The sequence below is a fragment of the Melozone crissalis genome, unplaced genomic scaffold (assembly GCF_028551555.1).
Source record: "Melozone crissalis strain CALT ecotype California unplaced genomic scaffold, PUWL_Pcris_2 ptg000027l_1, whole genome shotgun sequence".
Taxonomy (NCBI): Eukaryota; Metazoa; Chordata; class Aves; order Passeriformes; family Passerellidae; genus Melozone; species Melozone crissalis.
In genome coordinates this window covers 81443006-81466789 of record NW_026535805.1, presented here as the reverse complement: position 1 = coordinate 81466789, position 23784 = coordinate 81443006, and the positions used below count along the sequence as shown (strand labels likewise).

The 23784-nt window shown below is 39.3% G+C and overlaps 1 protein-coding gene across 3 annotated transcripts in view; it reads left to right on the top strand.

Moving 5' to 3' along the window:
- Positions 1-7560: 7560 nt before the first annotated feature.
- The window catches only part of PHF3 (PHD finger protein 3), a 49881-nt gene continuing 33657 nt past the window's right edge, over positions 7561-23784 (top strand). The window contains exons 1-2 of one of the 3 annotated variants that reach the window (XM_054280637.1): positions 8594-8611; positions 18154-18422. In XM_054280637.1, the coding sequence (XP_054136612.1) occupies positions 18179-18422 (244 nt within the window). In that variant the 5' untranslated portion in view covers positions 8594-8611; positions 18154-18178. Of the gene's footprint in view, positions 7922-8532; positions 8612-18153; positions 18423-23784 lie in introns of those variants that run through there. The other 2 variants (XM_054280640.1, XM_054280638.1) reach the window with 2 other exon arrangements.

The following is a 23784-nucleotide window of genomic DNA, read 5'->3' as shown; positions in this document are numbered from 1 at the left end:
CAAAGTGGTGACTAAACTTCCTGACAAGGACTAGAAGGTGCTCTTAGTAGGCAGCTGAGGTGCTTGATGCTCATATCTGCTTAGAGTTAAACTTTGGTTAATAGATCTCTTCCTTTCTAAACAGTGAGGTGGGATCATAGTATCAGTCAGTGAGATTTCCGAAGGATTGCTTTTGGAGAAGTTATGGCTTCATTGTAAAGAACACTGTATGATTTTAAAGTGCCTAAAATAATACAATATAATACAATCTTTAAAGCAGTAAAATAAAACTTTGGATCATCTTTCCTGTGGAAGCTGAACTAGGTTAAAAGGTATTTTGTTTAATAGAATACAGCTTCATTTGCCTGAAGAAATGAGATGTTATGGAATGACATCCAAAGTCATCAATGTTTCTGTTGCCAAGATGAGCTAGATTATAGGAACAATGGCAAAGACAAAATCTTCATATATTCTGTAACTCATCATTATGCTGATTGATGTAAATACTGGTTTAACACAGATTATTATCCAAGTTAAGAATTCTGATTTGGTCACCCATGAAAATAGGAGAAGTCTGTAAAACAACTACAAGTAAAATGCCTGGGTTTTTTTTTATTTAAAATTATTAATGCAATTGCTGTACATAGATCAGATTTTGCTTTCTTTACAGAATTCTTCGTGGGTAAGGAGGGTTGTGTTTCAGTTAAGAGCTCTAGCACGTTAGTGATGGAAGCTTGGTTCATTGAACTCTAAACTTGAGACTGATTTACTGAAATCAGTTGATTTCAGTAAATGAGGAAAAATTTGCATGAGTGCATGTCTGTTGAAAGTCAGCTTCTGAACTCTCTCTGTTTAGACATGACTCTTAGGAACAGAAAATCTTTTCCTCTTTTGTAACAATTCTGGTAGTTTTCAACAGTACTTAAGTTGTGAAGATAGGATAGCAGATGGAACAACATAAAACAAGTTGAATGAAATTGCATGTAAAGGGTGTATATATGTTATATATATATATATACAAATATTTACAAATTCAAGTGAAGAAATGCTTAAGCAGATTTACTGTAGCTTAAGGCTAAAGCCTGGCATGGAAAATAGGCTTTAATGTAACATTTAATTTTGGATGCTTTCAATGTGTAACTGCTTTGGCCCCTCGAGAGGTATGTTGTAGTACATTCCTGTGCTAGACTGGTTTGTGCCGTGGACTTAGTGGCTTACATAATGTGACACGTAAATGGTCGCAGTGTTTTCATCATTCCTTAGCATGTAGCAGAAATGTTCATGGGAATTGGGGTGAGAGTTTGCAATTAGAGCAGTAGAAAACTGATTAATTCCCTATATTGTTTTGTCATATGATCCCTTAAAAATTTGAAGATAGTCAAACAAGTTACTTTGTTACTGATTATTCAAAATTAGGTATAAAATTGAATGTGATTTTCTTGAATCTGATCTTACAAGTGCTGAGCAGTCAGTTTCCACTTAAGTCTGTAAACACTTGTACTTAAATATACATGAAATTATGTGGAACTCTGTTTCTCAACAGTCCTGAGCCACTTCAGATTGTACTCAAAACTAATTAATACTTCTAATCTCCCTGTCTTCAGTTCTCGGTGTATAAAAATCCATTCCAGTCCTTAAATTAGTGGGGCGGTTCTGGAGATAAGCAGTAATTTCTGAAGTAATCAGACCCATCGGCTTTATTGCAGAATAAACAATGAGAAAATGTGTAATTCAGTATTGAGGCTGAATCCAAGGTTAGACTTAGGGTCTTTGGCAGTAAGAAAAGTAGTAAGGCTCTGCTCATTTATGTGAGCATAGTTTATCCTTAAAAATGGGACGGGGGAATAAATCTTCTGTAATTAAATAATGTATTTGAGAGGGCCAGACTAGGGGTTCATAAATGATCTTACCTTAATTGTTTTTAAGCTTCTGAGTGCTTGACTGTAGCATTAATAATACTGTTTTTCCTTTTTTTGTTGTTTTTGAATATGTGCAACATTATTTAAATAATTAGTGAGAGCACTCAAAATAGTATCTTAGATTTGCTGGGATTTTGCTGTGTCTTTAATAAGCAAGTATTTTCTGTCAGTATCAGGAAAGTTATCAAACCAGAAGTAGTGTTGTCCCAAGAAGATTACTATTACCTTTTGTATGTATTTGTGTAATCCCACTGTAAAAAAAAAAATCAGTTATACTTCACAAGTTGAATTCATCTCTTGAAATCAGGCTGAAATTTGATGGGTTTATTAATAGCTAGGAGGGACTTAATTGAAGAAATACAGATTTTTTTTTTAGTGAAAGAAATTTTGCTTTTAGGTATGTCTCAGCTCTCCTATGCTAAGATACCTAAAATAGGTTAGCTGAAGAGCTCTAAAGACGAGAGCATATTCTGTAAAGGGAACATGGGATGGCAAATTCAGTTTTTCGTATTGGTATCTACAGGCAGATTAAATAAATTTCACCTAACTTCTTTAAGTGCAATAGTTCAAAGTGTCAGGTAAAGTATTTCTTTCCACATACTCTGCTCTTAATGTGTAATAACCATTGACAATTATAACCTGATTTTATCCTATTGATATGAGTTTATGCCACATGTAACCACAGCAAGTGGCATTATTTTTGTCTTGATGGTCGCCTGCATGACTGCTGTTAATTTTGATACATATTGTCCTAATGCATTGATAATTACCTCAATAACAACACAAGTTCCCTATCAGTTGAAAGCCTCTTTGTGAGGTAATAGTGTTTAAATAGTGATCTGACAAGAAACGATAGGGACAGTGCCAGAAGATCAAGTTGCCTGCTTCAGTTTCTGATTCAAATGAGAACTCTGAAGTAAATCAGATACCAGTGTTTAGATACATGGGAATGCTCAAGACAGAAATACGTTCAGTCTCAATACAACATGTAACCTGCGTCTGTAAGAAAACCTAGATGTATAGAATGGGTATTTTTTATTGGGCTGGAGTCTTAATCTCACTTTATTGGTGGAGTATAAGCAGTAGCTGATTCTTATCCTTTTTATAAATTTGCACATGCTTTATCATTAAGTTCCACTGATGCTTGTTCAGAATAGGACAGCTTGAATTACCTTTGGACTCTGGAGGAGCGAGAGTTGCAGGTGATGAACTCTTCTTCCCCATTCAGAGGAGCACAGTTATGATGCAATCTGAACAGGACAGTGCCTCTCAGCATTGTTATGCACATCCACAGTGCTAGTAGGAAGCTACACACATCTTAGTTTGTCTTCTTCAATTCCCCAGTAAATCTGTGTGTCTTTAGGTAGGGCATGCAAACCCTGAACTTGCATTTAAAATTTCAATTCAACTCTGACAAGTTTCAGTTCATCATAGTAAAAGCACATAAAGACAAGAGGCCATAGCAGATGTGCAAAACCATGGAGTTCCCTCATACTGCAAGTACACTCATCTCTTTACACTTGATGTACAAGGTTTTCCAGAGTAACACATCCCCTGTCTGTCCCAGGGATGGGCTACTCTACTCTTCTCCCTGGATTTGTACAGCAGGATTCTTCTCCCTGCCTTCAAAGTGGGAGTTCCTTGTAGGATGCTGTGGAGGATGGGTACCTGGCAGGAACTATATACCCCTGATTCTCTCAGATGCTACCTCAGGCCACCCTACATGGAGTGTTTCTGCACTATGTCTTTATTCAATAGACAGAATTTTGCTAATGGGCAGACTTTTTTCTAGGCAGACACTTGCTGGCTGTTTCCTATATTAATCTAATCAGTGAGACAATTTTATAATATCCAATCACTTTGTGTTGTTAAGGTTATCCTTCTGATGGAGAGCATGCAAACTTTCCCATATTTGTGTTAAATCGCACCCCTTTTTACCCTTCCTATTCTCATACTTCATTCAGTTGCCTGATCTTGAGTTATCCTTTTGCTGCATAAGGTTTATTTCAAACATTGAGAATCTTTACCTCCCAAGTTCTTGACATTATTTTGTTCCTGTTTTCCCTGTCTAGAAATTCTTGGTCATTTCTATTTTGCTTGTCTACTTCTCATCGAAACTCCCTTCTGGACTTCCTTAATTGCTACCTGTTTTTCTTCACTGGAAAAAAATTAGGTACTGTTCAACAGCACTTGATATTTATATGCCTGTCTCAATTGTCTTTCAGCACTACCAGAGTATTTATACTACTTTGAAGTTGGGTCTCAATAAGTTCTATTCCAAGCCCTTTGCCTTGGAAGCAGTTCTGAGCCAAGTCCAGGAAGGGAATATGAGAGTATTATCATATATTATCAGGTTGAAGCATTAGGATATTTTTGAAGGAAATCCTCTACTTGTGCTATTAAGAATATAGAGCAATTTAGATTGGACAAAACATTAGAAGGTGATCTAGTCCAACCCCATGCTCAAAGCAGGGATAACTTCACAATTAGATCAGGTTATTTAGGAGCCTATCGAATCAAGATTTTAATATGTTCAAGGATAGAGATAAGAGCTCCTTCCCAATATCCGTCCCTCAGCTGAAAACTCTTCCCTTGGAAATTATTCAGAATCTTCCCAGATGCAATTTCCCTGTTTCTCACATTTTTTCACTGTGACCTCCAAGACACTGTCTCTTCCTCTCTACATTCATCTGCCAGGTAACTGACAGAGGAAATTTGTCCCCTCAGTCTCATCATGAGGGTGAAGAAGCACAATGCGCTCTGTGCTCCAAGCCTCTAATAATCTCGGTGACTTTCTACCACGGTTCCATCCAGTTTGTCAATATTTTCATGTACTGGGGAACTGGACACAGGCTACCATATGGCTGCCTTCATAGAAGCTAAAAATTAAGGTAAATAGTACTGGAGTGAACTCTCAAGTATTCAGAATTCGTAGCTGCAGTTTCGTAGCAGTAGTTCCATAGACAACCTCCCAAATTAGTTTGGCACGTAAGTCTCAAAGGCATATTTTGTGCTGGCTATCAAAGTTTGTTTTCCTCTAGCACTAAAAAAGTTCATGAAAGCATTTTTTTTTCTGTTTACACCAATCTCTGCATATAACTGCAATTCTGTCTTATCTTCTGGGATCAAATGTCTTTTTTCAGTCTTGAATCTGTGTATTGCATTGGGTAATTCTTAACAGCTTGTAGCTTCTACACCTTTTACCTCTCTACAAAAACCTACCCTTAGTCATAAAATCAATGGCTAAACATCCTTTGTCTTCAGAACCTTGCCTTTGTCCACCTAGCAGTATGGGTAATTTTAAAAGCCTCTGTCCCTTTCACCTGTGGAATTGAATGTTTTCCTGCTGCTTTCTAGAGTAGGACACGTAACTTCTGTTTGATCCAACAACTGGCAGCTACTAATGAGTCTTTTTGTGGGGAAAGAGAATGATCATGTTATAAATTTGGTGAAAAGTGCATACATGTTACTGTTCCTATACTAACTAAAGCAAGGAGGAGGTAGGAAATTAAAGAAAAAATAGTGTCAAATCAGATATTCTTAGCCAAAATATGTGGATTTCCTTTATGCGATTAGAAAATTTTAGATTATTGGTTGTTATTGTTCTGCATTTGAAAAAGTCAATTGTCATTACACAAGAAATAGAAAAGATCAGAGGAACTAACAGTTTTAAATTTTGCTAAAGATATAATTCATGATAACTTAAAATCGACTTCAAACGAGCAAACTATGGAGCCTCCTGAACAAGTGATATTGGCAAATCCCAGGTATTGTGAGCAGAGTGTCTGCTGCTCATCCTGGAAAAAATCATGGCAGTAAGCTATGAAAAGCAGCTATCTAATTATTAATGGGTGCCAATATAGTATTTCTGACTCTTTCAGAAAACAGTAACCAGAAAAAAGAGCTTGTTCAATATTATAAATTCAGCAGATAAATGTAACTGGTGGTGTTTCAGAAGTCTAACTCTGCTTTGTATAACATTTTAAGTTATGCAATTCACAAAATAAATGCAGCACTTGGGTTTTAAAATCATTTAAATCAAGTATCTTGCAGACAAAAGAAAGATGTTCCTGTGAGACATTGTTTGAATATTTAATGGCCTACTGCTGTAACATAGCTCAGCTTTTGGACAGTAGCAAATGCTGCCCTACAGCAGGGCACCACCATACCCAACACATTCTTTGTCCAGATAAGCACATGGAGCAATCTAACTCCTTTCCACATTTTGACAACCAAAGCATAACTAACAGTAAAAAGCAAGCCATGTTTACGACCAGTGTGATCATAATCTGACTGCACAGAGCATATTTTCAAAAATTCCATTTAGACCAAAAAACATGGAAAGACTATAAGGAATATAATTAACAAACCTCTTGGGAAGAGTTGTGGCTAAATAGAGGCCTGGAACTACAAGCAAAGAAACTGCCTTCTGCTGCTTTTTCTTGTGTTCAGGGCACTAGAAGACTTAAATAGGTTACTTTTCAATGGAAACAACTTGGCCTACTACCAAGCAGCTCATGTATAAAGGGATTACATAAAATATTGTTAGGGAAGAATGGCACAGCTGTAATTGTGTACACCTGGTGTGTCACTGTACACAAAGGCCTCTGTAATACCTACTGGGGTGCTCTTTTTTTTATGCTGAACTGCAACACAGGTGCTTCAGATGGGCAAGCTCATGACATAAATGCAGTGGTACAGTGTGGCCATGGCAAAAGAAAAGTGCACATACTCTGTTAAACTGAGATGGGTCACTGGAGTTATGTGACTTTTGACAGTGTAAAGAAAAAACTGAATAGAGCAATGAACAATGATCAGATTACCAGCAATGCTTTGCCTGCTGCTTGTGTCAAAAGAAATGAAATCAAAAGGGCTGAATGCTGGAAAATTTGTGCAATGCAAATTCTACTTAACTGAATTTTGCTTCAGAAAGTAATTTCAATTCTTTGTATAATATCAACAGTATTTTAGAGGGTTAGCACCTCTACAAGTTCCATGCCTAAAAAGCCTTTGAAAAATGAGTGCAACCAACCCAGTAGCTCAGTCCTGCACCATCATAAGAATTCAGGGTTTTTTTAAAAGATGCTTGTTTTGGAAAGAGTCCTTCTGAAACAGAGGAAGTACAGGAAGAAAACTGGAGAAAACCAACTTGTGGTAAAGTGCATAAGTAGCTTTGGAAGGGCAGGGAGAAAAAAAATGCTGAATAGGTTAAAAACTGCTCCACTTCAAAACTGTTCTGTTGCAAATACCTTGTGTATTGCCTGCAAATATTGCTGTGTTACCATGCCTTCAGTTTAATGCTTCCTTTCTTAGTGCGATGGCAGCAAGAGAAGCATTCAATGTATTTCAGCCTTCATGGCACCACAGAAAGCCCTAGAGAATACAATCTCAAAAACTCAAAACAGAACTGAAAAAAAGGAAACTAAAGGAAACACAACTTTTTTGTCCTTACATCATGTTTGTATTTCATTACAAAATACTAGGAATATGTAAAGACAGCGTTAATATAGTAATATATAAGGTAATTCCAAATTCGATTTTTAGAAATATTAAAAATCAAATTTCTCTTTTGGAGGTGCTGAAACTTGGTATATGCTAGAACCAGCCAGCACTGCACTTCACGTCAGCCATCACAACTGAAAGCAGCGTAACGAATGCTGCATTCAGCTAATGCTGTAACACCAATTAGGAAAGACAGTCCTGCTCTTTGGTATCATGTGGAGACCAAATTACTCCAGGTCCTGATGTCGCGACAAACGCACACCGCGACAGTTCCCTCAGGTCTCGATTCGTGCGGATGTGCGCCACAGGTCCTGCACGGCGCGTACACAAACTGTTACCAGGAAAAGAGAAGGCGAAAACGCGCCTGCATCAACCAACAGGCGGCATGAGACATGTCTGCCCAGGACCGACCGACTGCGGAGATTTTTCTGTCCAACGTGTAGGAACCCAAGAGCCGGGCACATCGGGAGCTGCAGGAATCCGCCCGGGGCCGACGGCGCACAGGACAGATTAACAAACAGGTTGTATAACGCGGCTGCACCGAGCAGGGGGGTGGCAGCTGCTCTCCAAGGACAAAAGGCCACATCATTACACACGCACTAGTCACACCATGCGTGTCCTCAGCCAGGGTCCTAGGGGAAAACCCGCGGAGCCGGCCGGCCGCCCCCATCAGCCCTCCCCTGGGCCCGGGCAGGCCCGTCAGGCGCACGGCCGGGCCCGCGGCCGCCACCGGGCGCCTTGGGTACTGCGGCCCCCGACTCCAGCGAGGGTACCCATGTCACGCCCGGCTCCGCCGCGAGGGCGGGTTCCGCTGAAGAGCCCGTCCCGGAGCCTGTCCGGGCCCGGGCCGCCGCCGCACCTCAGCCCCGGCCCGGCCCGGGGTCCCGCGGCTCTGCCCCGCCCCCGACGCCTCCCGCTCGGCGCCTGCGCAGCGCGCGCGCCCCCGCCCGCCCCCATCCCTTCCCTCCAGCAGCGCCGTCACGTGAGCGGCCGGGCCCGGCGCGCCGGACGCCGCGGGGGCGCGCACCGGCGGGGCAGCGGGCACGCGGCCACCACCGGGCCGGGCCGGGCCGAGCCGGGCGCGACCACCTGGGCGGGGGCAGCCCGCGCGCGCGCCCCCGCGGAGCTGCGCGCGCCGCCCTCCGTCCCTTTGGCGCGGCCGCCGCGTCCCTTCCCCCGCGGCCGCGGGGCAGCGCTGGGCGGCGGAGCGGGTGAGTTATTGCGGGCTGCGGCAGCGACGGGGCAGGCAGGGAGGGCAGGAGCGGGGGTGGGGGACCCCGCTGCGCCGCGCGGCGCTCTCAGCCTTCCCCGGGTCGGGCAGGGCTGGGCCGGGCCTGCGGCGGCAGAGCCGCGGCCTATGCTGGCCAGGCCCGCCCCGGGTGGCGAGGGGCGGCCCGGCGGGACGCGGCTGCTTCCACCGCGGGGCCGCGGCACGGGCGGTGCGCGGAGGCGGCGCCGCCGCTGGCTCCTGTGCGCAGGTGACCTGCGGTGCGGCCGCGGGCCCCGGGGGCGCTCCCCGGCCGCCTCGCTCTACCCGGGTGCGGCCCCGCGGCCCCGGCGCGGTTGTTGCGGAGGCTGCCACCCGCGGGCCCCGGGCCGGCCGGGTCCGGCCGTCTGACATGGCGCTCTGGCCCCGGCCTCGCTGCCCGCGGCGGCCGCTCCCGCCCCGTGTCCGTGCGGGACCCTGCCGCAGGCTCCTTGCCCGGAGTCGTGCTGCTGCCGAGAGCTCTCACAGCGCCTTCCCTGCCCTGCAGCTGCTGCTTTTCGATCCTTCTACGTTTGTCTCTTCTCACCCCTTGAGCCGCCGATGCCTTGTTGTCCCGTACCAAAGAGAGAAACAATCACCAATTCACACCCTGCTCTTCTTGCTCTTGGTCTGACCTGTTCCGGGCGCCTCCTCCCGTCTTTTAAACTTAGCATCACCAACAGTTTCTGTGTTCGACTCCTGTGTATAGTACCCACTGTAGGAAGTGCGGGAGAAAATGTGTTTATCAGCAGTGCTGTGGGATTCAGCGGCCTGGTGGTATTTCCAGATCCTTATCTGGGATGAGGTGCTGTTTCTGGGACAGTGCGTTTATTGCTTGCTACTGGGATGCACGTAATAACTCTCAGACTTCAGAAGAGGCACCGTTCATGTGATTGCGGGTGTTCATTCTGTGTGGTGTGAGCAAGGGAGACCTGTTAGAGCCGTGCGGGGAGCGTTTGGATGAGGAGCACTCTGAGGCATAGTTTAAATTAGTAAAAATAACCTATGGAGTGAAGCGTAAAAACCAGTAAGGAAAGACAGGAATGGGGGGTGACAGGAGCTATGCCATGCAAATTGTAGTTGTAGTGTCTTTTATGTAGTTGTTAATTCATTATGCAATTTTTATGCATTTGCTTTTGTCAAAATGAATATTACCATCACTAAACAGTGGAAATATTTTAGGATTGAATGTAAGGATGGTAAACATATGGAATCTCTTTATAGCCACTAATTCATGGTTTGTTTTGCTTAATAAATTAATCTGTTGTGGTTTGGGACACAATGTAAGGGAGCCTTGAAAACGTGGGTTTTTACATTTCTTGGAGTAATTCCACTTCTGTTTACAGTTAGTACATATCCTGCAATAAAACTCTTCTTTTTCTGCAACAAACAGCTTCTACTTTTAATTTCTGTAGTTGGCTTTAAAGATTATGCATATAAATACAGAGTTCTGAGCACCTATTTTTTTTTTCAGCTATTTTTGCCTGTTACTCAATCATTCAGTTTTTATGTGCCTTTTATATTTGCAGAATGAAAGGGCACCTAACTACAAACCATGTTGGCTAGATTTAATTCAACACAGTGGTAAGGTGCTTTATGGAAAACAGAAACTGTGAAAATGCTAATCTACTCTATTTCTGCAACCTCTGTCTTAAAAAAGGCTTACCTCTACCACTTGTGTTGTGCTCAGAGTTGAGCTGATGAATTTCTTTAGTTATTTTAATTTTTTTCCATTAATTTTTCCTAGTCAACCTGAATATTATTATATACAAGCTTTAAGGAGAGAGCCGTATTATATTAGAAGCTTTTTTTATGATAAGGGCATATTTTTGAAAGGTAATGCTATGAAGTAGCAATGATAAAGTTCACCGAACTGGAGTATGAGAGTTCATTTTATAGAAGCAGAAAGTGAAAGATTCAGACAGCTTGTCACATTCTCCTGGGTGGTGTCAGTATAGCTACATGATGGATGGCATATTTCTATGAAAAACTTCACAAGGGTTAGCTATTAAGCTTTTAACTATTGCTAATAAAAATCCCAACAAACAAACCATAATTCTAATAGGTGTTTCCAAATGAATCTTTATGAGAGAGACACTGACAAATGCAAAAGGTATTACAAATGAAAATATTCTATCCAGTGACTGATGAATAATCAGTGTAACCTGCTACACAGTTTAGCATTTTTTACTGTGTTCCAGCTGAAAATACTTGAAAGAAGTATTGAGAAACCTGAGGGTGGAAGAGTTCAAAAGAATAGCAGTAATGGTGGAAATACAATCTCTCCTCATCTTTACTTTCAGTGAAATACCTCTGGATAGTGAACTTACAAATTCCAAAGGTATACTCAGCAATGGAGAGACTCAAATGGTCTTTGATTATGCCTAATTTTTGTGGTATTCAGGTGTATTCATTGGTGGGACAGTCCAGCAAGGGAAAACAGAGTACTCAATGTTTCACAATGTAAAAAATTTGCATTTTTCATTTATGTACTCCACATTTCACACTGTGAAGGTGTTTTTTGACATAACAGAAATTTTAATGCAGCACTGTGTGCCTCTTTGAGCTATAAAGTAAGAGAGGTATTTTTTTAACATAACTGCTAAGATGATTTTCAATGATACAATTTCATATTTTGTGATTAAGAAAAGGTTTCTCTATTTATTCTGTATTTCTTTGTCTTCTAAATAAATATTTTTTTTGAAATTTACTTTTCCTCTCTGTTCACTGAGGTACACACTGATGTACAGTTATGGCTGGTGAATGAGTTATGAATAGAGGTTTAACAAAGCGAGTATCTTGAGCTGTCTGCTCTCTTAAATACCATGATAGCAAGTAGTAAGATACCTGCTCTGTCATTGAGAGGAGCAGCACATAACTTTAGATTTTAGATAGATTTTGGGAGGTGATTATTACTATTATTATGTCTGTTGTGATTTTAGTAGCAAGGGGTTTGTGTCAGCTGGTGTCTGGAGACTTCAGAGTGAGGTAAACACAAAGATAGTATAGAAGAGCTTCTTAACAATTAACGAAATGCTCAGATTTACATTTCTTGTTTTTTAGTCTTTAGCAGGGCTTTGTTTTGATGGCACTAAAAACTAGATCTTACATTTTAAATGAGGGATTAAATTAATAAATAATAAGTAGGGGGTTTACATGAGGGAACAGGTGGCATATGGATACCTCATGGGTCCATGTTTCAGTGTGTAAGTTGGTCAGCAAAGTGTTCCTGGCCCTCCTTTACAGCAGTATGGATGATTCAAATCAGCCTATTTGCATACATGTTCCTGTTAGGCAGGTTTTGGCCAGTGTCCTGTTTTTCGGGAGATAAGTGAATGAGGAAGGTCAAATTTGATGATGCTTAAAGATTAAAGCTCAGTAAACCATATTCTATACAAGTTCTGCCTTTTGTTTTTGTGACAAAGAATGCTGAAAGCTTCTTTTAACCCTTTCCAAACGTGTTTTTGTGGCTAGATGGTCATTCATATGCTCATAGATCACATTGCTTGTTCTGTCAGAAATATTTTGTGAGTTAATTTAATTCTTGAAGACTGCCCCAGGTGATGGGGATTTGAGCCAAAATGAACCAGAGTAGAATGCACATTGGTGTGAGATTGGTAAACTCAGCAAAAAGATGTCAAGTTGATATTTTCTTACTGATGCTGCCTCTGATGCACTGCCTGATAATGATTTTTCTCTTTAACCCCAGGATGTGTTTGGACTGTGAGCACCATTGGGTAAAATCTCTTGCTACAGAAGATGTGGGTCCGTTCTGGCTTTTGATGCTGTAATATCCATGAACATAATGCATGCAGCTTCTGGTGCTTAAAGCATGGCAACATGGATACATGGCAACTTAGCCTTAATTTTCAGTTAGATACTTGGCAGCTTAAACGTTAAGGTTTGTGTAGGAGGAAGGAGGAGAATGGCAGTAAAACGTGCATCGGGGCTTTGAAGTAACGTTGTTTGGTAGGTGGGTTTTAAGTGTCAAGGTATCAGTGAGCCCATGGAGTGGTCTGACATCACGGCTCCAGTGAACAAAGGTAGACATTTCATACCTTGAGTGTCCCTTTTGGGTTCAGTAGTTGCCATGCAGCGTGAGCAAGGAGTTGTTTGGGTTTTTTTTCAAGCTGCTTGTGTTCTTACCTCATTGCATGCCAATTAAGATGCAGTTCTCCTCTTTTGATAAAAAATTTTTGTCAGTTATTGTTACTTTCTAATTCTTCTGTAACAGCGCTGAGTCAGCTTTTCTCTTTTGTTTTGCCATCTAAGGTGATAGTTGTTCAAATACTTGTTCCTTTCGTTTAGTCTCCTTCCAGAGTTCACTAATTGAAGAAATAAATACAATATGGATCTTTTTAATGGAGTCTGTTAGAGTTGTTATGACTAGTGCTTGCTGCTGGTCATTGGGTGTGCATAAGCACAAGGTCCAGAGACCAGGTGTTGTATCTTGAACGTTGCGGTGTCTCCCACATAGTCCAGTCAATAACTAGATGCACAAAACTCTTAAAAGCACTAGACAGATTCAGCAGATTGGAAGTGACAGACACTATTCAGAAAGGTGCTTTGGTGAAATGGAAGGAATTGTAGTATTGCTGTGCTATCTTCAGCAGTTTCAGACTCACTTATTCAGGCAGGTCAATAAAGTAGATAGGCTATTCAACATCTAGGATTCTGAATATCCTAAATAAGTAGTTTGAGGTTTTTTTGGTTGTTTTTTCCTTCATTAGGTTCCCTCAGGTTTTTGCCTATCCTTGTCCCCAGTTCAGGCAATTCTTTTTTTGGCAATATTTCTTTGTAGAAATGGGGTTTGAGTCCAACTTTTGAGAACTTTAATAAACCAGATTTATTTTTAATTTGACAATTATTAAACATACAGAAGCTTCTCTTTTATATTGCTAACTTTAAAATATAAGCTAAAATATGAAAGTCAAGTTTAAAAGGTAAACAAATATATTAAATTCATCCCCTGGCCAGAGAGGGAAGGAAAGAGAGTAATTACAGTGAAGCCTAACATTTGCTTTGTAAAATAAATGATGTGTGAGTACTGTAAAAAAATGAACAAAATGAATGTAAAGGAAAATAAAGAAAAAATAAAATATCAAGACAAATGTATCTAGCATATATCCAAATATGCAGTTGGAAAATTAAATTTAACATGCTACTTTTTAAGGCAGACTTAGTTGAAAAGGCAGTCAAGAGTATGCTTGGCCTGTCCATCAACTGAAAAACACAAGGAATGCTTAGTGGTAAATACAAAGTGTGATCACTCCTGCCTGAGGTGGGTGTTAGATAAGATGATGGAAACATGAGGATGCAGTTGGAGATCTTCACTAAAATATTTTTCTCTGTTGTGATTAAGAAAATAATAGGAACTGAAGTTCCTGTTATATTATTTTTTTTTTGCCTCTTTCATAGACAATGAAAAAGCTTAAAGATGTGCAATATCTCTTGTCCAGTTTCTAGTCTTCCTTCCCTTCTAAGATTAGTTTGGAAGGATATACTTGTTTGAGGTCTCAATTTCTTTTCTTAGCAAGTGATCATTCTGGCTGTTTAACTTTTAATTTTAAAAAATCATGTCGAACTGTTAAAGATGTAATGAAAATATGGTAAAGGGGGAGAAGATAAAAATTTGCTGTGGCAGATTCTACAGCGTGTTTATTTCATAGCAGATTTGTTGGGATTTGAGGCAATATTGTGGCACACCTGGCTTAATAAACTAATTCAGCAGTGGAAGAAATTAATTCTTTTAAACTGAAAGACTTAGACTGTAAAAGGAAACAATGTTGAGAGCATGAAGAAATTTTATGGTAAACATAATGTGGGGAAAATTCTAGAAGTCATATTTGGCTGTAGTGTTTTCAGCAGGGTTGTTTATAGCGTTGGATCCCTTAATGACAGCTGTTGGTTGATGAGTTACTTTGTAATTGTTGCTGTGTTACTTCTGTAATTGTTGCTTCTGGTTTTGCAGTGGGGGGGGCTGATAGAAGCAAATAATTTTCGAAGGTGTAAGAGAAATGTATTTAGTGTACTGAGGAGAATGCTCGCCATACTTCAAGCTTTCCTTGATGGTGAGCTCTTCTCTTACCCAGACCCCTCCTGTATATTGCTGTGCTCTGATGCTCCAGGAGCCAGTGGGTGGGAGTTTCACTGAGCCTCACTGGGACTTGCTCCTTTGCCTCATTTATGAACACTCCTCACTGGTTCTGTGTGCATAATACTTCCCATATTGTGGTGCTTGTGGTTAGCTGCCCAGCGGGAGAGCCCTGGTGAGCTGCCGTGCGATGGGATCGGCCCGGTGTGCGCGGCTGCCTGCGAGGCCCCGGCCGCCGGGTTCAAGGGGAGGGCACGGCTGCGTTCCAGCGCGGTAACGCGTTCTGCCTTTGAGGGGTTCGGATTAGCTTTGGAAATAAGTGAGCATGAAAATCTTAACTGTGATTTTACCTCTACCTCTGGCTATTTTTCCTGATGTTCAGAGTGTTTCAAATGCAAAATAAGCCGTTCAAAATTCATACACTGAATGCATTGAGCAGGGGAAGATTTTTTTTTTTCTCACAGCAACTGTTTTTAATGGCTGTCTAGCTAAAGAAGTTAATCTTTCATCCTCAATCCCACAGATTTTACACTTGTTATGATAGGTAATCTAGTAATGTTAGAAATAACTTTTTAAAATAGCTTGGTAGTGTACCAATTATGTAAATAATCACAGAGTGGTTTGTTGAACTAGGTAAAGCAAAATTTTGATTTTCTATATTTTGCTGGCATAAACTTTTTATTTTTAAAAATGGTAGAACAAGTTCTTTAAGATTAGACTTTGTGCTAGTAGTATTTTTATGCAAGCCCCCTGACTTTTTGATGCAAAATTTGGGTAGATCTTAATACTTGATCATAGGCTCATGCTCCAGGAATAAAGCTTTCGGTAAAATTCCTCTTGAATTTTTTTCTGCTAGCTACTTAGGTCTCATTGAAGGTGTTTGTGGCCACTGCATGTATAGTTGCTTTGACAGTTACTTCTCAGTGCTTTTAGTGTTCTGAATGGCTGCATGGTAGTCTTAGAAAACTGAAGTTATCTTTTTCTTCCTCACATCACTGAAGACAGGTTAATTTCTGTCAGGGATTTTTGTAGCAAGAGCTTTGCTTTTTATGAAGTGGTCATCACTGCTTTGGGAACCACAATATTTGAGTAACAAATATATAAATGTTCTCCTATCCAGAAAAAAAGCTTGGGATATGTTATTGTGTCTTCAAAACCAATGCCACTTTTTAATGTAGGATGCAAAAGGTTTCTTGCATTCTCACAATATGTAGGTATTCTATTGCAGTGTAATTGCAGTGTCAATAACTGACACTTGTTAATGTCAGGGTTCACCATTATTTTATCCTGTGGCTGTTACTCTTGTGCTCATGTAATGCTAATATGAAAAAATCTGTCATTACAGGAAGGTGCTTTAAAGTACTGTATTGGGGCATTTGTAATTATTTTCTTACTTGGAGCCATTGCATCTCTTGTAGGTTATCCTGTTGTATCAGATTGTTGTAACTACTTGGTATAATAATAAAAACAGATTATACAGTGCGGCATAGTACTTACTCTATTAGTTTGCTTCTTCATTTGTTGCCAGATTTGGAACTGCAGAAACCATGTTTGCTGTTATAGATGCTGGTTTGTGTGGTGTATATGCAGATGCACTGCATTGCTTGATAAAAGAAGTCCATTTTTTTTGTGAGAGTGCTTTCAAATTACAACTTGCTGCTGAAGTCTGTTGTCTCATTACTAAATGCACGTGATTCAGCTAAACTTCACTCTGGCTGCTTGGTCAGTAGGACCTCGTGTATTAGACTGCTTTGTTGTGTAGAAATTGGAGAGATAACATGCTCTGCAGAGACACAGTTCTATACCTGACCATCACTTTGTTCTGAGCTGCCCTATGGGAGAAGGAAGAAAGACTGGCATGTTTGAAAATAAAACCCCAACAACCCAAAACCCAACAAAACCCCACAAAAAAAAAAAAAAAAAAAAAAAAAACAAACCCTAATATACCCCACCCAAACAAAAGGAAACACCATTTGTGTTAAACCTGTAGTTTTCTAATTTTGTGAAATAAAATGCGCAAATATGGTTGAAGTTGTAGCAGAGCCCTTACATGTCTCTGGCTAGGATATTCCCAGTTGATAGCTAAAACAGAAATGCCCCATTAATGTGTCTAAGGAAGCATACTTAATGTTCTATTAAGCATGAGTAAGTACTGGATTTATTTAGTGGCAGGTTGCTGGAATAACCATCTAGAAAGTAATTCAAGCACTGCAAACTCCAATTCTCACTTGTCATTTTCCTTTAATTAGTGTGTTCATTCTAAAAAAATAATTATCTCATGTGGGAGGAGGATGATAAAAGAAGGAGCAGGATACTTATTTGTGTCCTTTTGCTGTTTCCAAAAGCTTTAACAGCCTTGTGTGCCAAAAACTGGCCTTTCAGACTATCCTGTTTGCCAGATGAAGCCAGGCAGTACTGCACTGCTCCATTTTCCTTACCTGTCTGATCATATTTATTATGGTTATCTTTCTCCACTTCGAGGATATGCTAAAGCAAAACTTCCAAAGTATTTTGTTGACTTTTTTTCCATTCTTAGTTTCCATGTTTAGTTATACATACTTAATAGTTAAGTCTTTGCTTCAGTACTTGCACTTCTGCTGCATTGCAAAGATCTAGAAAAGAAAGAATTCCTTGTAAAATGCAGTTGCCATCTCTGTATACAATTCTTTATGTAGACTTCTAGACATTCATCTAAATTTCTTCAAAATTGAAGTTTCAAAAGGCTCCTTTTGATGCCAGCTCAGAATTCTCATGTACTTGATTAAAATCAGATTTTTTCGTATAAAATTGATGTAATTTTATTGACTGTTTTGATTGATGAAAAATAGTAGAAATAAAACCTTGCTGTTTGAAAATACTAACTTGCTATGAAGTATCTGGTAGTTGCTCTTTGAACAGAAATATAGTTCTTCTCAGTAGTAAACCATATTAATAGTATGGCATGCTCTGGAACCTTCTCAGCTCCATTGATGTTAGTGGAAGCTGACCTCACATTTGTACATTTAAAAAGAAGAAAATCATGCTCACAGTGCTGCTATCTTCAGGTTCACTTGTTCTTGCTGTCCTCCTCCTCTGGTGTCCTATCCGCTTGGGCTGGTTAAGATTTAAACACATTTTTGAAAGAAGCTGTTTAGTTACCTTAGTTATTCACACTCTGTAGAAGTGTCAGCATTCAGATGCTGATAGAGGAGATTAGCATGGAATTTCTTTTAAAAATAATTAGGGAATTGATTTTTAGTTATGATTTTTAGTGGGCCATATTAAGCCATAAGCAGTTTTTTATTTGTTTTTATAATTCTTTAATACCTTAAGCATTCTTTATAAAACACAAGAGCCAAAAGATTTGCTGGTGTCTTAGGTGTTTTACAGTTTGTAGCTTATTTTCTTATGGTATTTTTCTTGTCTTTCTATAGGACTGAAAGACACACAGGAGTCTTCATGGATATAGTTGATACATTTAACCATTTAATTCCTACTGAACAATTAGATGATGCCCTATTTCTAGAATCCAACCTGGAGAATGAAGTCTGTGAGGATTTTAGTACAAGTCAGAATGTCTTAGAGGATTCGCTGAAGAACATGCTCAGCGATAAGGATCCTATGCTAGGATCTGCAAGTGCCCAGTTCTGTTTGCCTGTTTTGGATAGCAATGACCCCAATTTCCAGATGCCTTGTTCTACAGGTAAATCTTACAATTTTTTAAGATTACAATTTAAAATACAGTTTCGCTCTAGTACCAACCCTTTTTCATAACTTAGAAATAAGAAGTTGGGATTTCTGTCACCTTGCTGCCCTTTATCAATGCACTTCATACATGCCTGGCATGTAAACTATGTGCAGGAATTGTTAATTTTGTAGTGTAACAATCGAGGAAGGCTCCTTGTGTGGATCAGAAATAGCCTAGGCCTTGTCTGTCAGTTACTTCCAATGAGAGTCAAGGTTTGTTTAGTGTAGGTAGTGACCTGATCACTGAAGTCACTGGTTGGCTCAAGAAATACCACATTTCTGGAGTAGCAGTCGGAGCAGGAGTTATACAAATTACTGACATCAGGGTTGCTCTGTTAATGCTAGGCCTTCTGGTACTGAGCTGTTTCTGGATTTTGGGTGCTTCTGGTTGGCTTCAAGACCCTGGAATGATCATAAAATTATTTTTTACTGTTTGGAATATCTGATTTGGAAACAATTTAGATCAAAGTTTTAAATAAAAATAATCTTAGAATTTATTGAGTAATTTTAGAAGATTAAAAAAAGGGATGATCCAATCCCTAAAATTATTAATTTTTATGAAGAATTGGAATAATTATACTGAATTTGATGCTACAGACAAAAATATACTCTGTTCTCAGTAGTTTTCTTTATTTGACTGGAAGTTTAAAAAACATAATTTTTTAGCTTCATTACTAGAAGTGTTGTAGATTATTGCAGTTACATTATCTCAATATTTAATTTTTTTGAGTAAGTTTTATAACTGCTTCTGAAAATCTTCATAATTTCCTTATGTATATTTTACTGTTACTGACAGACTAAATTTTCACCTTTACTAAATTAGGTGGTCTTACATAATGGAAAACTGTAAATCAAAGATTATACTGTTTAAGGTAATGAAAAAGTGCGCTATCAAGCCAAAACATATTTGGCATTTTTTTCCTACTTCAGAAGAACATTTTTGAGGCCATCCTTAATGCTTTGATGTACTCTTGCAATAGTCTGTATTCCTACACATTTTTCTCTGTAGCCTGCCAAACAAAAATTGTATCCCTTTTAAAATGCATAAGGTCATATAATGTACACAACTAAACCAAATTCCCCCTCACTTGCAAATTCATTTGTTATATTGCATCCTGTGCATCCTCCAGCAAACCTGTACTGCATTTAAAATTCTTGAATTAACTCATGGGGTACAGCTGGAAGGTATGCACAAACTTTCAGGTGCTTCCTGGCATGTATTTGTCCTGAAAGTGATCAGTAGTGCAATAATTAGTACTATTACTACTTAAATAATCAAAATTAATCTTTAAGGTCCTTAAAAATAGTTGAATGAATGCATTTATTTGGGGGCTGCTTTTTCAGGCTGTCAGAAGACTAAGGGATTCAAAGCTGATTTGATTTATGAATTTAATGTTTTATTTTTAAATCTGAAAGCACCAGTAGAGCCACATTTCAGTAAAGAAATTAAACTGTGTAATTTGGCATTAATGTAGGTATCCAAAAGAACATGAAATGTTCTTGTTGTTGCTTGTTCTTTGTAGATCTTGATAAGAACTGTCCTTACTCTGACATGGTAGGACTGCAGTATGTGCTTAAAATTTTATAGTTAAGAATAACAAGTATCAGTTCAAAGTATGGTTTCTTTGCTTGTCTTTTTTCCTTGAAAGTTCATATGGTTGTGATTTATTTGATTTTTCTGACACTGTTGGTGATCTAACACTGCTGATGTAGTCTGCTGGTAAGAATGTGGTTATTCAAGGTGGTAGTACCCTCTGTATGAATTAAGCCATGCAAAAGCTATTTTTCCCAATTTAGGTGGAAGCTCATCTGTACGCCAAGTTCAATTTGTCTAGAAAGTAAAAAAGCATAATTCTTCTGACAAAACTTGCTTTAATATATTCTATATTTTGCATAACCCATGCCTAGACTATTAAACAGTTTAGGAAAAGGAACAAACTGCTCATGGAAATTAATTCACAGGACCAGCAAAAGACAGATTTATCATATTTGATGCTTCTTGTATTGTAGAATTCTGTTTTGTAGAAGTTTTAAAGTGGCTCATATTTCATGCTACAGCTTACTTGACTGCTGTGAGCAATCAGGAGAGATAAAGGTAGCAATAGTTAAACTGAGGACAGGTGTTGTAGCTAAAATAGTAATCAGGTCTTCTAGATAAAATGGAGGAGCAGAAGGCATGTCTTCCTAATTCGTCTTTGAAAGCAGATTTGAGCTGAGTTCAGGAGTAGAAAACCTAGGCACAAGCAAAATACTGTCTTTATATGCTTTAACCCAGCTGTGTAAGTGTGAAATTTCTCATGTGGACATATGAGTATATGAGCAGGGTTTGATTCAGGCCCACTTCTTACCCACATGCCTACTTTCTCAAGATTGTGACATTTTCTCTGCTTTATTTTGGAGGTCATGTGTTTTTGTTTTCAAAAGCAAAAACTCTTCTCTCTTGCTCTTAAGTTGGTTTTGAGTGTGGGATTTGCTTCCTGCTCTTTTTTTTATTGCTGCATGGGCATCAGTTTCTGTTGGTAGTTTTTACTGGCCTGATCCAAAGTTGTTACTCATCAATATGTTTTGCTCAGCTTTAGGGTTTATATTGTGCATCATTCATCAAGAATTAAGCTTTTTGTTAATACTAAGCTCTTTTTTTTTGGTGAGTTACCTCTTACCTGACTGTGTGTGATGGGTACTGGTAGCAATTGACTGTATGTCCTTTAGACGGTTCAAGTGCATGCCTATAAGAAATGCAGAGACATGTATCCAGAAAACACAGGTGTTGTATGTTGAATTATAATTACATCTCTTGGGGAGAATAGTAGCATGGGATCATAGAATGATGTGGCTTGCAAGGGACCTCTCAAGGTTTTCTAGTTCAGCCCCTCTGCAATGTCCGTGTTCAGCTAGATCAGGTTGCTCGTAGCCCAGTTCAACCTGACTTTGGAGGTTCCCAGGCACGGGGCATCCACTGTTTTTCTGGGCAACCTCTTTCAGTGTTTCACCACCCTCATAATAAAAAAGTTCTCCCTTACATCCAATCTGAAGCTACTCTCTTTTAGTTTAAAGCCATTACCCTTGTCCTGTCACTACAGACCGTGCTAAAAAGTCTGTTCTTATAAGCCCCTTCTAAGTATTAAAAGGCTGCAATGAGGTGTCCTTGTATTCTCCAGGCAAATAACCCCAGCTCTGCCAGCCTTTCTTCAAAGGACAGGTGTTCCAGCCTCCACTCATTTCTGTGGCCTCCTCTGGACACGCTTCACCAGGTCCATGCCTTTTTTGTACTGAGGGTCTCAGTCAGCAGTACTGGTATATGACAAATAGAAGAACTGTGACAATGGATGTTTGTTGCCCATCTATTGATAGGCAGAGCTATATCAGTACTAATAAAGCAGTCTCATGTTTATCTCTTGGCCTGAATCCAGATTGTGCTAGATTGAGATAGTTTCTTTAGTTAGATGACAAAGAAAGTTGGTCAGACAAAGACCAGCAGAAACCAAAGACAGAACAGACCAAACTTGCTGAGCTTGCTCTATGATTGCCACTGAGTAACAGAATGGGGTTAGAGTAATAATATAAGGTTATCTTTTCAGCTTTGATTGAATAATTACATATTTAGAGAAGAGAACAAGGTTCTTTGTGGGTGATCCTGGTTATAGCTTTTAGCAGAGGTAGACGTAACTCTATGACTCTCACAAGCTGAATAGGGTAGAGGTCAAATTATGCTGCAATCCTTTTAGAATGTGTTAGTGAAGGGTGACTGCTAAACTATAAAGATGTAGTTAGGTTGCTGGTTTATGGAGCTAGACTGAGAAGAATATTGGTCTTACAACACAGTTAAAAAGTTCTGCTGCCTCTGTGAATCAAGGTACAAACTATCCACATCTTATTCACTGCAGCTCCAAGGAGCTTTGCAATTATGGAGGGCTCTTCCTGTCCTGAAGTAGGTATCAGCAGAAAGACATTGTGTTGATAGTATAAATTGATATAACTCTCCTTGCCAGTTAAAGGACAGAATTGGACAAAAGGAAACTTTTGAGAAATAAATGAAATCCAAATTCTTGAAGCAATCAGAAGTGTCCCAAATCATGTTTTAGGTGCCTCTCTGCTTCTTTTTGTTCATTTGCTTGGGTGGTTGTTCTTACAAACTGTGCATGACCAATGTAGAGCAGCTCTTGGCCATCTTAAATGTTTGAGTGGTGTGAGTGGGTGTGGAAGCATGCTTTTGGTGTTGTGTTGATTTCTTTACCTTATTGAGCAATTCATTGATAAGAAGTGGAAATGCTGAAGTTTAGAAGATGACAGAATTCTTTTAAGAGCAACACACTAATTTCAACTTTGAATAGTACCCTAGTGATGTTTACTGTTTTGTTTTGTTCTTGCTGGAAGACATGCTAGAAGCTTATCCCCCTGTGAACATAGCAGGTCATATTGGTTGCATGCCAGTGAGCTAAATAACTTAGCATTCATAATAAATTGGTAATTCTAGGTAAATTGAATTGGTAATCACAAACTGTGTAGCTTTTCAGGATGTCATTTACTGGGGTAGTTTGATTTGTTATATTTATAATACAGGGAATGGAATTTTAATTGCATATCATCTGGAGACATTTCTAGATTTCATATTAAAATCAAGCTTTTAACTAATTTAGTTTATGGGTATGTTTATCAAATCAGGTACTTACCATAAATGATAAAGACTGCTGCTGTAAAAATCACAAAATGTGTTAGGGACATCTTTTTAATTGCCCTTTTTTTCTGTCCCTCTGGATTGCTGCTGGGAAAGTGTTTCCCTGAAGTGCAGTCTGCTTTTTCTAGTTTTAGAATGTGTTTTCATGAGTATTGTTAAAAGCAGCATTACCTCTGCTAAAATCATTATTAGCTACTGAATCTTTGAAGCCAAACCAATTTTTCTGACTAAAAATACTCTTTTCTTTAGCTGCATGATGCCTGGCCGCATTAGGCATTTTGGGCTCTTTTCAGTAAAGCCAAATGTACACGTATTTTTCCTCCTACATTTGAAGTAATTTTGAATGTGACTTTGAGATTCCAAAATTCGGTTTACAGTTGTTTGTCTCAGTTTTCTTACCTCTTTATGCTTTCCTTCTTCCAAGCTGTCCAGAGAGCAGCTACACAGTGTTTTATGAGCAAGGTAGTAACTTTTCTGTATAAAATTTAAATGTATTGTATTGGTCTTGAGAATCTGGAGAATAGTTTGTGCCTTTTTCTGTTTATATTCCCCAGTGTAGGTCCTTCTGAAGTATTTAGTATGCCTTTGGATCAGTTTCATGGGTGGAGAGAGGTTGGATCTGTACAAAGATTTGCAAAGCAAT